Source organism: Indicator indicator, chromosome Z (genome assembly GCF_027791375.1).
Source record: "Indicator indicator isolate 239-I01 chromosome Z, UM_Iind_1.1, whole genome shotgun sequence".
NCBI lineage: Eukaryota > Metazoa > Chordata > Aves > Piciformes > Indicatoridae > Indicator > Indicator indicator.
The window spans coordinates 36452604-36469114 of NC_072053.1; the positions used below are offsets into that span (position 1 = coordinate 36452604).

General features: G+C 36.9%; 1 protein-coding gene across 1 annotated transcript in view; it reads right to left on the reverse strand.

Moving 5' to 3' along the window:
* The window catches only part of FCHO2 (FCH and mu domain containing endocytic adaptor 2), an 89530-nt gene that overhangs the window by 14580 nt on the left and 58439 nt on the right, over positions 1 to 16511 (reverse strand). Inside the window, exons 12-19 of the mRNA XM_054397861.1 lie at positions 15310 to 15376; positions 12686 to 12870; positions 11645 to 11656; positions 11189 to 11213; positions 10396 to 10435; positions 9677 to 9771; positions 4092 to 4195; positions 2373 to 2502 (exon numbers count right to left, since the gene is read on the reverse strand). Of these exons, the coding sequence (XP_054253836.1) occupies positions 2373 to 2502; positions 4092 to 4195; positions 9677 to 9771; positions 10396 to 10435; positions 11189 to 11213; positions 11645 to 11656; positions 12686 to 12870; positions 15310 to 15376 (658 nt within the window). The remainder of the gene's footprint in view (positions 1 to 2372; positions 2503 to 4091; positions 4196 to 9676; positions 9772 to 10395; positions 10436 to 11188; positions 11214 to 11644; positions 11657 to 12685; positions 12871 to 15309; positions 15377 to 16511) is intronic.

Sequence of the window (16511 nt, forward strand, 5' to 3'; positions counted from 1 at the left end):
CTGCACCTCAGGCCGCAGCCCAGCAAAAGGCTCCAGTGATAGCAAAAATGGCTTTCATGTCCTGCCACCTGCCTCAGCCCCAGCAATCATTAATAGCTCAGGAGCTGTGCTTACATGCAGACAGTTGCACCAATACACTCAAGGAGGTTGCTAAACTGCAGAATAAAAGACTGCATCATTGGCCATAAAAAGGGCAAATAAACAAACTGGGTCAAATGGTTTGAGTTCAGTCTAGGAACAAAGATTCGGACAATTTTAATACTGGCTAAACAGATGTCATGAAAATATTTTTTTTATTATGCGTCTCTTCAAAGATTTGTATTATATGTAAATATAGAAACATTTTTTACCTACTTCTCTTATGAGAAAAAAGATTGTGAAAGTAAAAATGTATTCACTTTACTTGAAAGAAAGCAATGACACACTGAACAAGCAAGACCAAGTTTGTTTAGGGGGCATGGAAATAGACGGATGATTATATAAGTGGTTATACCAAGTTTTGGTGATTTCAGCAACACGTAACCTGTTAAGCAGTTGAGCTTTCAATCTACATGTATCTTCCAGATACCAGAAACAGCTGGAGAAATTTTTTTCAAAAGAAATACAGTTTTATTAGGTGTAGTGTATTAGGTTGATTAGTTAACATGTAAATCTGCTCTGAGTACAATACCTGGTGGTGTCTCACAAAGTTTTTCAATTGTAGGAAGATTTCCAATCAAATGATCATCCTCTATTACATTTAAATGAAACAAAACATTGCAAGAAAACAAAATATTTCAAGCAAAAATAGATGTTAAAAAGTTATATAAAAATACTTTGAAAATGAAAGTAAGGCTAGAGCATAGAAGAAGCATTCAATTATGCATGCCTTAAAGTTTGCGTGGAAAAAGATAAATTAGGGTCAATTCTCCAATATTAAGAACAAATGAGGTAAGGCCAACACTGGATTGTGACAAAGTCAAAAGAATATAGAGAGCAGCGCAGGGTATATCCTTATCCCCCAAATTAATTCAGCTGTCTGCACTAACCTTCCCTGCGCTCCAGGACCACTTAATTCACACAGTCACTGCAGAGAGAACTAGCCATGTTTGGTTTTGCTAGGCTAAGCTGACAACCATGTCAAATCTCAGTCTCAGCACACACTTCTTACGTCCTCCCTCACGATTTCACTCTGTCGTCTCCAACAACAAACACTCAGAGCTGGGGCTAATGATGCTGATGCCACCAGCAATCAGGCCTGAAGATGTGAACCTGGATTAACTTTGTCAACCAAAATATCAGTTATCTTTCTGTGATGCTTCTCAGTACTTGCGAACTCGTGGACACCAAACTGCAGCAGCTAAGGCGGAGCAAACCACCTTGGTAGCTTTGGTCCTACGCAGGGTGGAAACAGCTGCACTGCTTTCAGTGCAGAAATCCCACTAGAAGCTGTGCAGACACTATCCTGAGCTGCTAAGCCTCTGCAAGATATTCTTGGCATCAGTAACACTGACAGGTAACTGTATTAACTGAAGAATCTGATTTAACTTGGGACTACAGTGGTGTCAGTGTTCAGGAGTGAAATACTGAAATTCTGCCTAAGAAACAAGTTAAAGTGTCTTTTTAAAAAAGGGCAAACCAACCAAACAAAAAACCCCACCGCTACTATGTTTCCTTTTAATTTATAGAACCAGGTATAAGAATTGAAGGACTTTGCTTCAAAAACATGAGAAAACCTTCTGAAATACACATGAACACTAATATGCTTTTCATCTTCTTCCTTTTTGTTTGACTGGTTTGCTTTTACTAAACACCTCTGCTTAGCTTATATACTTCACTAACTTGAAGAGAAAGATGCATTAGTTTCACTTTTTGGAAATTGCAATTACAGGGTAACCAACAAAAAGAAAAAAAACCTCAATTTTGTGAACATTTATCACAGTTCATGTGAATTCAAAATTTCCAGTATCCCAAAATATTCCTGCTTTCTACATTAAAATCTTTATCAGTTGGACTTGGTGATCCTGAGGGTCTTTTCCAACTGGAATGTTTCTGTGATCTTCTGAACGGATACATGGTAACACCTTGTGCTTGATAAATGGATATACAAACATACCAAATAAGAATTCATGAAATATTAAGTTTGAAAAGTATTTCCCTATGGAACATACCATAATTGGATCCATGGTCTAATCTAATTAAATCCACTGTCCTGTCTCTGAATGTCATTTGTAAGCAGGTATTGAAAAGAATGCTTGAGGTACCTAGACTTCAAGACTAGCACTGAAGACTCACATATAGAACAGCTAACTCCAGCAAATGGTTTTCCTAACAGATGGAATCTACTGGCAGAATTATGCTACTTATAAAATAAGTTTAACTGGTTAATTTACCAACTGTAGGTGTGTTTGCTGCACTGAGAGAAGCAGAAGACGATATTGAGGAAATACTCTCTGCACGTGCCAAGGGAGCTGCAGGAGGTGGACTTGAGTTACAGGTCGATGGAGGGCTGAACGGCCTAGGCTGAACAAGAGAATTACAAGAGTATTACACAAAGTGGCTTTCAAGAGAGAAAATAAAGACTATAAATATAAGAGTTCTTAATTTCATGCCCAAATCAATTTCATAGTGTTGCTCAATATGCCTCCTTTAATGCTTTATCTACCCTAGTGTTTGGTGTAAAACAGAAGCCCCACATTTTCCATTGGAATCAATTCATTACTCCATAGATTATAATTTTTTTTGCCTCAGTAGTTAGGTCTAATACATTTGATTATGTAGTATAATTGTGCTACAACACAGTAGCAGAATCTAAGCCTACAACCCTACATATGTGTCCAGCAAATATGGATTTACAGAGCTGAAGAAGAGCTACTAACAAACTGGAAGTGAGTCCTGCTGAGGGCAACTAAAATAGTTGCAGGAGGTTGGCCTACAGACCTTCAAAAGTCTCTTCCATCCTAAATCCCTGATGGTTTTATGATTCACATAACTAATGATTATTTTGGGATTAAGCTATCCACTAGGTACTGGAACCCAGGAAGCTCATAGACCATGGGAATTGTAAAAGGAGTTGATACATAATGAACTGGCCGTCTTCCACTTGTATCCAGATGATAGCCAATTTCTAAAACAACAGTATAAAATGAATCTCGCTCTGTGCAGAATCATACCTTATAGAACAACAGCATCAGCTAAATTATTATTATTTATGATGACATGAAGGACAGATTCTTTGGTCTAAGAGCAGTTACTAGAGTTTTATATTGGAATGATAAAGGAATCTCAAAATTAACTGTATTTCAACCTTGTTCTGACCTTAAAAACATGCAAAACATTTTAAAAATGTTTCAGTTTTGTCAAAGCATAAACACAGAATTTTGTCCATAGCAAGAATATGGTGAAAATATCTTGCTGCTTTTGGAAGACATTAAGAGGATCTTAACTATTTTTCAAAGTCAGTAAGTCAAATGAAACTCAAAAGAATGCTAATATTCACAGAGGAGATTAGGCATGGCTTAGTCTAATACGCTGTTTGGGTATTTGCATTCTTTGCCACATTCCTTACCGTTAGGTGCACCTGCACTGCAGGCAGTGAGCAGATGCAGGCAGCGTGCAACCTCTCACTACCCAACTGGCAGCTGCTGTAATCTGCCAACTCCCATCTATACCAACCAGTACCAAGGGCAGGGAGAAGTCACAGCAGGGCTACTTGTGTTGACACATGACTGATAAAGATCTACTTAATACCACTCATTCCCCAAAGCTTTGGTGATATTCTTAAATCAATGGAGCTTTGTTAATATCATGCTAGTATTTCACATATTGAAAACTTCAATCTCATAGACATCATAGCCTTTCATTATCGAATTACTGATTTGTTTAATTGAAAGCATTCATCCATTTGGACCTCGGTGGTTGTGTTAAGAATTGTATTGTTACAGTAATATAGCTACTGTGAACAACTTCCATGCCTATCTGGCTACGGTGGAAAGTTGCCTATGTGATTCTTTGAATACTGGCTGGAAATTAACTCCACTGTAACAGTGTAAATAAATGGCATATCTGAAATGATGTTACAATGAAGAATTAAAAAAGCAATCAATACATACTATTTCATTAATCCCACTAAGTTTCGCAGTAGACAGCTTTGGTCTTGAAGCAGGCCTTGGAGGGGGTACAATGGTGCCTACAGAAAGAGGAGTTGTGGGTCTTGCTGAAAGAAAGCAAATACAAGAAAATAAATATTAGAAAAATCACAACTAACATAAATACGTACTCGCTTGCATAGAACAACCGATAGCTCCTTTTTAAAAATAATCATAAATGCTTTTAAAATAGGGTCATGTGATACTCTGAAAAGTGACTCTAAAAATGGCATCATGGTTTTTCTCATGCTTTCAAATAATTTTATACCAACTATTCTTCAAGGTTGTATGTAAAGAGATGGTTTTACCCAAGTTTCCTTTTATGCATCAGCTATATGAATTCAGAATATAGGACAGTCTTTCACGTCTCAACACAAATGGAAAATTCAGTGGAAATTCATATTTGGTCCTGGTTGATAATGGCATAACTGTGTTTACACCAGATGTTTGCCACTGAAATCCCATTGACTTCAGTAAGAACACACCAGTGTAAGAGATAAATTATTCCACTGAATGTAAGAACACACTAACTCAATATTCTCTTAGATGAGCTATCAGAAGTTAAAAGCAGTTAAAAAAAATACTGTCCCAAATATCTTTCTAACCCTAACAACTAACGGATGGTGGCAGTGTACAAAGATGCCACTTTTACAAAGTCACTTTTCTGAATAGAACAAATAGGAATGTATTTCAAAATAAATGTTAGATGCCATCCAATGAGTATGCCAGATCTAAAATTAACTTGAAGATATGACTGAAATCCTAATATACAAGTATGTTGTTGTGGCACGTCCTATTATCTTCCTCAAATTATTTTGGATGGTGCTTTTTTACTTAAAGCTGTTAGTTATTTTAAAATGTAACTTCTAAGTATGGTGTTTTCTCAGGCATTCAGTATAAGCCTGCTGTCATTTAAGCACAGGAGTGTCACTACCTTGGGAAAAAAGAAATGAAGCTAACAGTGAAGACATCCACCTTCAGAGCTGCAAACCCAAATGTCCCCAGATAAATTAACTCTAAAATATTAATCCTTCCTTTAAAAATCTTACAATGCCCCAAGACATCAGTGTGTGCCAAACACTAAGTAGCCTGCAGAAATACCATGGTACTCCGTGGATCATGGCATGCTTGCCAAATGCACTTGTCATTTGCTTTCTCACTATGCTGTGTTACCATCACATCATCTGCACTTCAACATACTGAGTGCTAAAAAGAAACAGTTTTAAATCCATTTTATTTAACTTGATTTAATATGAAAATATCTATACAGAATCATTTAGAATGGAATTGTTTTTACAAAATCACTCACTTATCTTTGAGATCTCACTGACATTCCACAAAACTACATTCCTGTTTCTAGAAAAGGAAAGTGCTGCAGAGTTAAGAGAAATCAATGCCTTTAGTGCAGTAATTTGAATCTTTCTTCTTATTTCAAGCCAAGTATTTACTTCATTGTCCTCATTTTCAAAGAAGCTGGTGCTAACAAGCAGTTTAGTATACTCAAGTAAGAAGACGAGTTAATTTTAACATCAGGTGCGTGGTAATAATAAAAAAGAAATAATGAGTCCAAAGCTTGCTGTTTGGAGTCAGTTATTAGCAAAGAGCAGTACACAATGCATGCTTGCCATACCCTTATTTGTATGAGCACAAGAAGACACTGAACTATAGTCCAGTAGTGCTGAAGATGATGTGGAAGAAATTTCAACAGCAGTGCCAGTTTCTTCAATGAGTAATTGTTCAAGGCATATAGTACTATTGAAAAGGTTACTTGGGTCCTCAGAAACACAGCTGTTTGAAGAACTCTCAAGCAAAGCAGAAGAGGCAAGGCAGACATTTTCAGTTTTAAAATGCAATCTTTGGGGCTCCTTCTTGTCTTGGCTTGTGTGTCTAATTGTAAGATGTCCATCAGCAAAGGAAATCCACTGACTCTGAGACTGTGAAACACTGGATAAAGTAATGGTACTCCCTGGTGGTGCTGCTGTAACACCAGATTTGCACAAAGTGCTAATGGTAAAGTCCGGTGAGGATGGGCTTGTAGACCCAGAATCTGTCTGGTGTCCAAGCAAAGACTGAGACACTCTACAACCAGGCAAATCAGTGGTAGATGAGGAGGAGCTCCTACTGTGCTCTTTTAGGGTAGCTGAAGAAAAAGGCAAGAATTTAAAGTAGGACCAACACTGAAAAGATAGAAATGGCAATATGAAAAAAAGAATTCAATAACTGCATGAGGATTACTAGCCAGCATGAAATATACCTGCTCTACTAGGCTAAAAATATCACACTTAGAAATAAAGTTAAAAAGCCAAACCACCAGTCACATGTCACATGTTCTTTGTTCATATTGCCAAATAATTTTCCATTTTGAGTAAGCCCCAAAGTAATTTACTGTGTTGCTCTCCACTTGAAATCTTATTTCTCATGACTTTCCTTATTCCTCTAATCTCCTCCCTGTAATTGTTTAACTTCCTCTCACCTTTGTCTTTTCTTTCTTGTGTCCTAATCCATTTTTATTTCCTCTCCATAGATTTCTGCTTTTAATTTTTTTAAAAGTTATTTAATCAAAGCTCTCCTATCCTGTTTCTTCTGAACCTTTTTATCCTTTTAACCTCAACATTTGCAATAGACACACCCAACATAAACGTCTGTCTGGTGAATGAATGAAGACAATGTTGTCATGAGATTTTGATATCCTTCTGTCTGTATTAACCCGTACACAGTCCCTAACTGTCCGAACAATACACCATCATCCCCAGTTTATTTTCTCCCTTATCCTATAGTCTTCAGGCTGCTGGAAAATAGGAGTTTTCCACAAGTATTCCCTGCTCTTGGCTGTTGCCTGGTGCAGTAGACGACAACGGAAGCAGAAAACGCAAGGTTAGTTCTTGACATCTTGCAGGTTGGCAAAGCTAGGAGCAACAGCAGAGTGGCATAAAGAATCAAAAAAGAAAGCAGCATGTTTAAAAGTTTATATCAAAAGTTCTCTCTGCAATGATTCTTATTCCCTAAGCCCCTATAAATAGGGTTTTAACTCATCTTTCCCTTTCTTACACTTTACTTTAAATATCTTGCAAAGGCTTTAAAATCTGACTATTAATACTATTCAAAAAACATTTAAAAAATACATATGGGTGAAAATGAGGAAGAGAAATAAAAAGAAGCATTTTTACAATATTTGTATCTGACTAAAATATGTGTGTTGTGTTTGTTCAAGATAACAAAGTTAGCTTAAACTTCTAATAAAGCAAGATTATTCATGGATGACCAAAGTTTACTTCAGTGATGCATAAACTGCTGTCTGCTCAAATACCATGGTAGTTTAAGTGTTCAATGATTAACACGGTTACGAAACAATATCCAACGAAAAGGTGTAACAGTAAAAAAAAAAAAGTAAGCTGTGGGACACACTACACCATGATATGTAGATATGCTGGATAAAACCCAGCTGATTCATGTAATTTAAGTTTTGGGTTGTGGTTTTTAAAAACTTTAAGCATCAGCTTACATGTTTTAAATTTCAAGCTGAAGATAAAGCACTGATTTCAAGGAAAACACAATCGGATCAAAGCTGTGTATTTTTGAAGTCTTTAGAATGGAAGTGTAGGTTAGTGAGCACCAGAACTTGATTTAAACAACATGACTGACATCGATCCAATATTTTTTCCCCCAGTTGTATTTTTTCCCCCAATTCATTATACTTTAGACCACTCACTTTCTTTTTAACTCCATGGATCAGTTCACAAGTGTAAATACCCTAGATAACTTCTGAAATAATTATTCAGCAGACAAAGTTTGCCAAAGTGCAGACATCTTTTACCTAAAAACCGGCTACTGCCCATAGGACACTACACTCCACCAACGTCAACAAAATGTAGGGCTCTCTTTCAAACACGAGGGGTGCAGGTAGATGATGCCTCCCCCCACCTCCAGATACGGCTACAGAGAGTATTATGGATCCAAATTACCTGTCACTACTTATCTGCCAGAGACTATTTTCTTCATGCAGTCCCTCCTGGCTGCAGAAGCTGGTACATTTCCTAACCTGCTTCAACTTCCCATTGGGGTGTAGCCATAAACAGACAGCCACCAGAACAACAGATTATGTATCCTCTGCCTTCCTCCACAAATTCCAACACCAGACCAAAGCTAGCAAAACAGATTATTTTGAGATAGGGCCACTTCTTTTCAGCATATTCAAGGAATGGAAATTTGTAGTGAAAGAGTAAGTTCCACTTAAAAATCAAAAGGGTTATACAGCTGTGCTGGTTGCTGCTAAAAGGATACTAATATGACCAAGAAGAATTGACACCAGCTGTGCAGAGTTCCCCTATTAATACACATACTTGCTGTTCTTCAATATGAATGTTTAAGCACAGAGGCAACCAGCTATGAAAGCCATGATAGTGAACAAGTGAGATCTATTACAATTTTTGGAGTATGAACACACAGCTCAAAGAAACTGTTAACAGTTTGTTAACAGGTGTGTGGAAGGAAAAGAGTATCTTCATTAAGACAGCAGGGTTTGGAAAACAGATACTCAGTGGGCAGAATGAAAAGAACTATGGAAACAGCATACCTGCACTGCTAGTAAATAGTAGATGCTGCTTTATGTCCTCTGAGATGAACAACATGAATAATTTAAGTAAATACTTTTTAGTAAGCAAGTGCTAATAAAGCCATAATATTTGGGTTTGTTTTGGTCTTTTTTTTCTGAACAAGTTTCTCAACATCTTCTGTTCTCAGGCTCTTCAACACACATACCCACTCATGCCATTTTGCCACCTCCTCCTTTACTGTCTTTCAACTGGACACTCAATATTGACTATTTTTTTCCAAAGATGAGGCTTCAGGAAGATCTGCCACTCCAGCGTCCTGCTGACACTAGTATCACTCTAGAATTTTGTGCCTCAACATTTCCATGCAACATCTGCCTTCCCCCTCCTATACTCCTGGGACCACCCTTTTCCTCCTAAATGTCCCTGCTCTCAGGTGGTGCCAGAAACTCCTCCTTAATTCTAGTCTCAGTCCTGCCATTTTTTTCTATCTCCCCATGGATTATGCCTCCGTATCTCCTAACAGAATCATGGTTTCCTACAGGAAACAAGCTCCTCACAGAAAAGCTTTGTGGTGCCTCTGTACTGCATAGCTCACTGGACCAACCCACCTCTGTTAACAGTGCAAGCTCAGCTTGTCTCAGCTACTGTGACAACCTCCATATGCTCTCCCAGCCCTACCAGCTGAAAAAAAAAAAAAAAATCACTAGAGGGTGCTGATTTTTTTTTCTTTGCAACTGAGAGAAGGTGATAAAAAAAGGCAGAAGCAAGATAAAACTTTCCTAAGATATTTACTGTTCCCTCTTCACCCTTGCTCCCTAGCTTGAAAGCCCGACACACTGCACCTTCAGTTGTTTATTACTTCCATGACAGTATACTGCTTGACAAAGTTCTTTAATTTCAACAGTCAAGACATGTCCCCTTGCAAGAACTAAAAAAGCAACAACAGAACACATTGAAGTATATAGAGAAAATATTTTCTACTATTAAATATTTCACCTGAGGAGGATGAAGATGTCAAAGAAGCAGAAGAAGAAGATTCAAGAGAACTGCTGAAGAGTGGATCCCATGCCAGGAGGTCACTGTTGCCCTTTCTATATTAAAAGTTATAAATTGGAGTATAAATGAAAAGTGCACAACAATTTGAAACATTTTTCTTTATTAGTTAGCCTTTGCATCTAAAAATCAAAACTACTTATAAACTCCAAGTCAGGAAAATGACTTTCATATAAGGAGACTATTTGAACTGACAGACTGGTGCAAGTTTGTGTGTGGGCATACTTCATAGTGTTAGATAAATGACTGTCATTTTCAAAGACACATATATCTTCCAATCATCTTATTTCAGTATGTAAAAGCAACTTCTATAGACCTGTCCAACACTGGGGCATGTAAACTTAAATACTTTATCATGGAACACTGTAGGACAAAAACTAAACCTCTCCTATTTAAGACATGAAATTTTAATAAAAATCAGTATTTTGTAATCATGCCATTATAAATGAGACAGATCACAATGAAACAAATGCATCAGAAGGGGAAAACTAATTAACAGAAATCTCCATTGTTATGTAAGTACTCTAACACTTATGATGCAATAGATGCCCAACTTAAAATAGGAGTCAGATGGCATTTCCAATGACTTTCTGAGTAGTAGCTCAAAATAAGACCAAATTCCTACAAAACTGTAATTGATAGAATTTTAAATTTGCACTTACTCATTAGCTGGAGCAGAAAGCTTTGATTTTATGTCTTCACCTAAGCAAAAGACAGTATTATCACCAAAATTGTGACATTCTAAAATAAAAATTTCAGTGTCACTGTAAAAGGACAGTAAATAACAGTTGGAATTTGAAACTAATTATGAATTACTACAATGAAAAAGAGAAAATACATTATTTCTGATAATACAATTCAGATACTCCTGAAATACTTTCTAATACAAGAGGGTTAGACAGAGCAATGTATTTTGAGATGAAGCATTGTTCACTGGAAATGTCTTTCTTAAATTATACTGTTTAAATCAATAGTATTCTTCAGCAAATCTGGCTTGGTTTCCCACTGAAAAAAACCTACAGGATGGAGACCGATGCTCTGTGTCCACTATCTCCATGGCCACGTTTTATGTGTTTGACTATAAAACCAAGAAAGCGTGCTTTGCTGAATTTTGGATCATACTAAACTTGAGTGGGCAGAAGGGTTTTAAAAACTTACACAGGAGTCTTTTCCACTGAGACTCCCCCTTTGGCTCATGGAGGTGGTTCCTCATCACTGCCATATATAGCCTCAGCTGCTTCCCAGAAAACAGGGTAACAGCTGAGTATGAATGTGTGTGTGTATATATACACACATACATATATATGTACACATACATATTTATATATATATATACACGCATATATGTACACACGCAGAGAGATATGAGAAAAGAGATGCCAAGAACGTGTATTTCTTCAATAATTAAAAAGAAACAACCTAACAATAGACTAAAAGTTAAAGATTTACACTTACTTGACGAATTTGGATTCATTAGTGCCTGAAACAGGTGAAGAAAGAAAAAAAAAAGAAGAATAAAAGAAACAGAGAAATAAATTGGTTTACCAACGGTCAAAAACCCCACTTATAAGTGACAGGGCCTTCATTTGCACTCTACTTTCTAAAAGATAGTTTGCTCTCAATGCCAGGCAAAGCACTCTGAGCAAGCAGAAGATCAGAACCTGAGCGGGATACAGGAGCTAGTGTGCACCTTCCACAACTGTTAGAAAACACAGGAACAAACATGGTAGAGCTGACAAAAGGTGTAGTATTACTAAATCCCTTTTACAGGCTGGGCCAGTAAAATCAAATAGCTTACATATCACATGATATATATATAAATATTCCTAAGGTTTTTGTATGTCCCCTTACATACTACACTTTAGTTGGTTTTAATCTAAAAATGTGAATAAAAAGCCATTCTGTACTTACAGGACTGTGTCTCTGCTTTCAAAATGTGGGGAAAAAATAGAGAAAAAACATTATTATTTTAACATGTTATGCACAGTATTTTCACTAAAATCAGAGCAGTTCTGATTCCTATATGAATACAGTACTAGCACATTCTGATACCATTTATAGGTAATCATAGAATCAACCAGGTTGGAATAGACCTCCAAGTTCATCCAGTCCAACCTATCACCCAGGCTCCATCCAATCAACCAGACCATGGCACTAAGTGCCTCATCCAGTCTTTTCTTGAACATCTCCAGGGACAGTGACTCCACCACCTCCCTGGGCAGCCCATTCCAATGGGCAATCACTCTCCCTGTGAACAACTTCCTCCTACTATCCAGCCTAGACCTCTCCTGGCACAACTTGAGACTGTGTCCCCTCGTTCTACTGCTGGCTGCCTGGGAGAAGAGACCAACCCCCACCTGGCTACAATCTCCCTTCAGGTAGTTGTAGACAGCAACGAAGTCACCCCTGAGCCTCCTCTTCTCCAGGAGGATCACTTGATGGATTGACAGAATACATCAGTAAACACACACTGCAAATGTTACATAGGTGTTCAAGAGGGGATTGGACGTGGCACTTGGTGCCATGGTTTAGATAGTCATGAGGTTTAGGGTGACAGGTCGGACTCGATGATCTTTGAGGTCTCTTCCAGCCTTCCTGATTCTATGATTCTATGTATCCACATTATATGTTTTAGAAGTTTGTATATTATGAAATACCAATTAGTAAACTACAGTAAAAGCCACACTCAGCTCCACAGTGTATTCAGATGTGCTGTGGTGGCAATAGCAGAAAGAAAAGGAATGAGCACTCCCAAGACTCAAAGTTAAAATCTGAGGAGCAACACTTAGTGTTATATTGCAATATTGTGTACCAAAGGTGCAAAGATAGAGGGTAATGACAACAACAAAAAAATCATTAAATTTAAAACTAGAATAAATTCTGAACAACAAAACACTAAAAATTGTTTGTCACTTTTTTTCTTCTATGCATTAAAAATACAAAATAACTTACAGATACAGGTGGGAAAAGAGTGATGTTCCCTATAGATACTTTTAATTCATCCAAGGAAGGCATGGTATATTGAGAGAGATTATTTGGCTGGACAGGTTTTATTTCCACATGGAATCTCCTGGGTTCATCATCTTCAGAGTCAGAATCACTGGATGAATAGAAATGGTTCTCTTTGGTATGTTTTTCTCAGTTAAGGTGGAAATACTTCAAATTCATCTGCTCAATCCATTTCGTAATTACACTCTACAAAACACTCTGTGAAAACCACAGGTAAAACAAAGCTGCCTAACCCCTTTGTGAGCCTACACAGACACTTCCTACATGTCTGCTGTCCAAAATCCACAATTTAGATTTTATACTCCATTTATTTTCGTAACTGGATTCTTTTCTGAACAGCACTTTGTATCACATAACTGAACAACTGCAGTATCTGCTATAACTGAATAACTGCATATTTGAAGCCATCCAAATAAATTAAGAATTCTAGACCGACCAATATTTCTGCGTGTTAAGCTCATGATTTCTAAGACTCAGCCAGGGATTCTAACACGTGAAGAGAGCACTCACCTTTTTGATTGGCAGTGAAAAAAAAGGAATCACAGCAAAAAACCCAGCTCTCAAAACATACAGATTAATTTAGCCTTAATTTTATATATGAACAGCAGCTGCAGTGACAATAGCTCTGCAAGGCCTATGCCAAGTTTTAAAATATTCATTTTTCTTGACAAGAAAGATTTTGAATATTTTACTCTACATAAACACAGAAATTTCATACCACCTATGGGGAGCATACATATTGTGTACCTCACTTGTTATTTTCACTTGGAAGTGTGTCAGCCATTTGAGTTAAATCTCTTCAAAATATTCCTTGACAAAGATTAAAATTTGACCTCTACAGACATTCCAAATTAATTTCAACAGAAAGAATCCCTGAATTGTGAGGAAAAAGTCAAACATTTTCATCTTGCAGCTTATCTGTCCCCTAAAATGGATCACATCTAGAACAGACAAGTTGTTCTTCATCAAAAGATCTTGTCTTGAAAGTTATCATCAAGTTTCGATATTAATTTCCTATGAACCAAGCAGCTCTTGTAAAGTGCTTTTCCAACACTTAAGATGGGCCTTCAGAATGACTGCCACTAGGGCAAAATAATGTCCTCCAAGAAATTATGTCAAGAGTTACACAGAATCACAGAATGTTAGGGGTTGAAAGAGACCTCAAAAGATCATCTAGTCCAACCCCCCTACCAGAGCAGGATCACCTATACCAGATCACACAGGAATGCATCCAGGTGGGTTCTGAATACCTCCAGAGAAGGAAACTCCACAACCCACTGGGCAGCCTGTTCCAGTGTTTCATCATCCTCACAGTGAAAAAATTTTTCCTTACATTTACATGGAACTTCCGATACTCCCATCAACAGATTAAAGATCCACATTTGGAGGCTAAGAGAGGAGAAGAGGAATAGAACTGATGATTTCCTGAATCTGGTCAAGGTTTTCAGAAGCTTAAGTACTACGTGGCTAATAGGGATTACAAATCATTGAGCTTTTTCACTGTTTGTGTAGCCTTTTCTATTGTTTCATAACAAAAAGGATAAGGTAGAAAAGGATGTCCAGATGAATCATTTACAAAGCATGAATGTTGTTCACCCCTCTCTCCCCTTAATAAATACATGCAAAGCATGAAACAATGGCCCTCTAAGTTTTTCACTTTTACATCAATTTTGTAAACAGGAGATAAGAGGAACTGCATTTGTTAGTACAAGAATATTCAGTGAGGCCAATAGAGGCATATTCTGCAAAGAAAAACAGGGAAGCTAGGATAATACACCAGCCCAGTCTAAGGTGCTGTTAATTACTTAAAATTTTTCATATAATTGCAAAGTGCTTTTATCCGTAGTATCCAGAGAATTCAGTGAACACATTACCAAATATAAGCTCTCTTGCTAACATATTAGGCTTGCTAAGACCTACAGCAAATATCCCCAGCTCTTAATAGAGCTTCCCTTTGTTTCTGATGAGATGGAAAAAGAGGGCAATTTTTCTTTTCTTTCAAAGGAATAGCAGAGAAAAAATAATAAAAAAGAACTTAAATCTATTCTACACATCAAAGCTATTTTTTAAAAGATAAAAATTAGGAGTGCCAATTAGAAAAATAGCATGTGGTGTAATGACTTCATTAAGTAACATAAATTTTATTTTCAGACTGCTGAAGCTCAGTTTTTTTTAAAGGTGTCAAAGTAGGAGGGTGCAGATACAGAACAGATAGCCACCCTATTTGCTTTAAAGAAGTTTACAAACTTTACCAATTATATGAGACTTTGTCAAGAAGAAAGATATGCATGATCACCTTAAAGCTTTTGTTCAGGCTTTTTTGGAGTTATTTTGTTTTTTTAATCTCAGGGAAAAAACATCCTCTTAATGTTTCCAAAGTACCTGACATCTTTAACATTTGCACACACAAAAATCCAAGATAGACAGAACAGTGCACGTTTTACAAAAGCTATGAACATAACACAAAGTTGCGACATAAGCATGAATGTTATTTGTCTTCCTTTACTTAGAACCTTAATCAGTATTTCCTCTCTCCAAAGCCCTATAATAACATGCTACAATAATACTGAAAAGGATATCTTGTGTTGCTTCTGGTTTAATGCTGTATCCTTCATCATCCACACCAGGCATGTTCTAAAAGCAATAAAAATTAGGATAATGTCAAATAACTAAAAATCATGTTTTTCTTACATCGGACTGAATTCTGTATTATTGAAAAATAAAAATTTTATTATGACAGCTCATGAAAGTCATTGCTATTCACCACTAATTATTACATTCACCTCAGTTATGATCTGTAATTCAGAAGTAGCATGACAAGATACTTCAGGAACAGAACAAAATAACCACCAAATTTCCTGTGAAAATTGCCAAGTTTAAATGCATCTGCTTTTACTGGTTAGAAACCAAGTGAAGCTTTTATCTTTACTACTGGGTGTTAAATAAGCTCACAGTTCTCTTGGCCCCAAATACTTTGCTAATTTTAACTTCTTATTCTCTCAGTGGAGTCACTAGAGACTCTGATGGTGCATGAGTAAAACCTTTCGTAAGTACCAGTCAGTACTTTCATTGTGAGTTAAAGCTTTCCAGGTCACACAAGTTGCAACTTCTTCTCCCTTGTTGAAAAGGCAGCAAGAGTGCATTGCTGCTTTAGCAAAGAATATCCACATTAATTAAAAGGCATGGAAGAAACTTAAATACAAGTGCTTAAAATTCCTTTACACACCTCCACCACCAGCCTGGATGTTTGAAGCTAATAAGCATCTGGCAATTAAATATAAATTGAAGAGAATTACGTTAAAATAATTTATTAGAACACTTAGCTAAGAGCTTGGTCTCATAAAAAAGCTTTGGGGCAGAGGGAAACAAGTCTCTAATAACCAAAATTTCAAAAGTGTGCAAAACCTCACATTTGCATTTACTGCGGATAGAAACTTGGATATACAGATACTTTTCCCATTCATAAAAGCCTACTCATGACTTTGCATGCAAAGTCAGTTGACACGAACTGCTCAGATGCTTCAGTATGTGTATTATCTAAAATCACAACCCAAGTACCTTCAAAATGCAGTGATTTCACCAGTTATAATAAAACTGACAAGGTTCACATAAAGAAGTGATTTATTGTGCCAATCGGTTTATTCTACCAGAAAGTAGGTACTGGAAGGCAGTTTGACTAATAAAGGTATATAGAGTATTGTCCAAAACAGATCTTGCTGTTTTAAGTCATGAGATACAAAAAAATTACTTGTACTGAAGACTTCAAGTG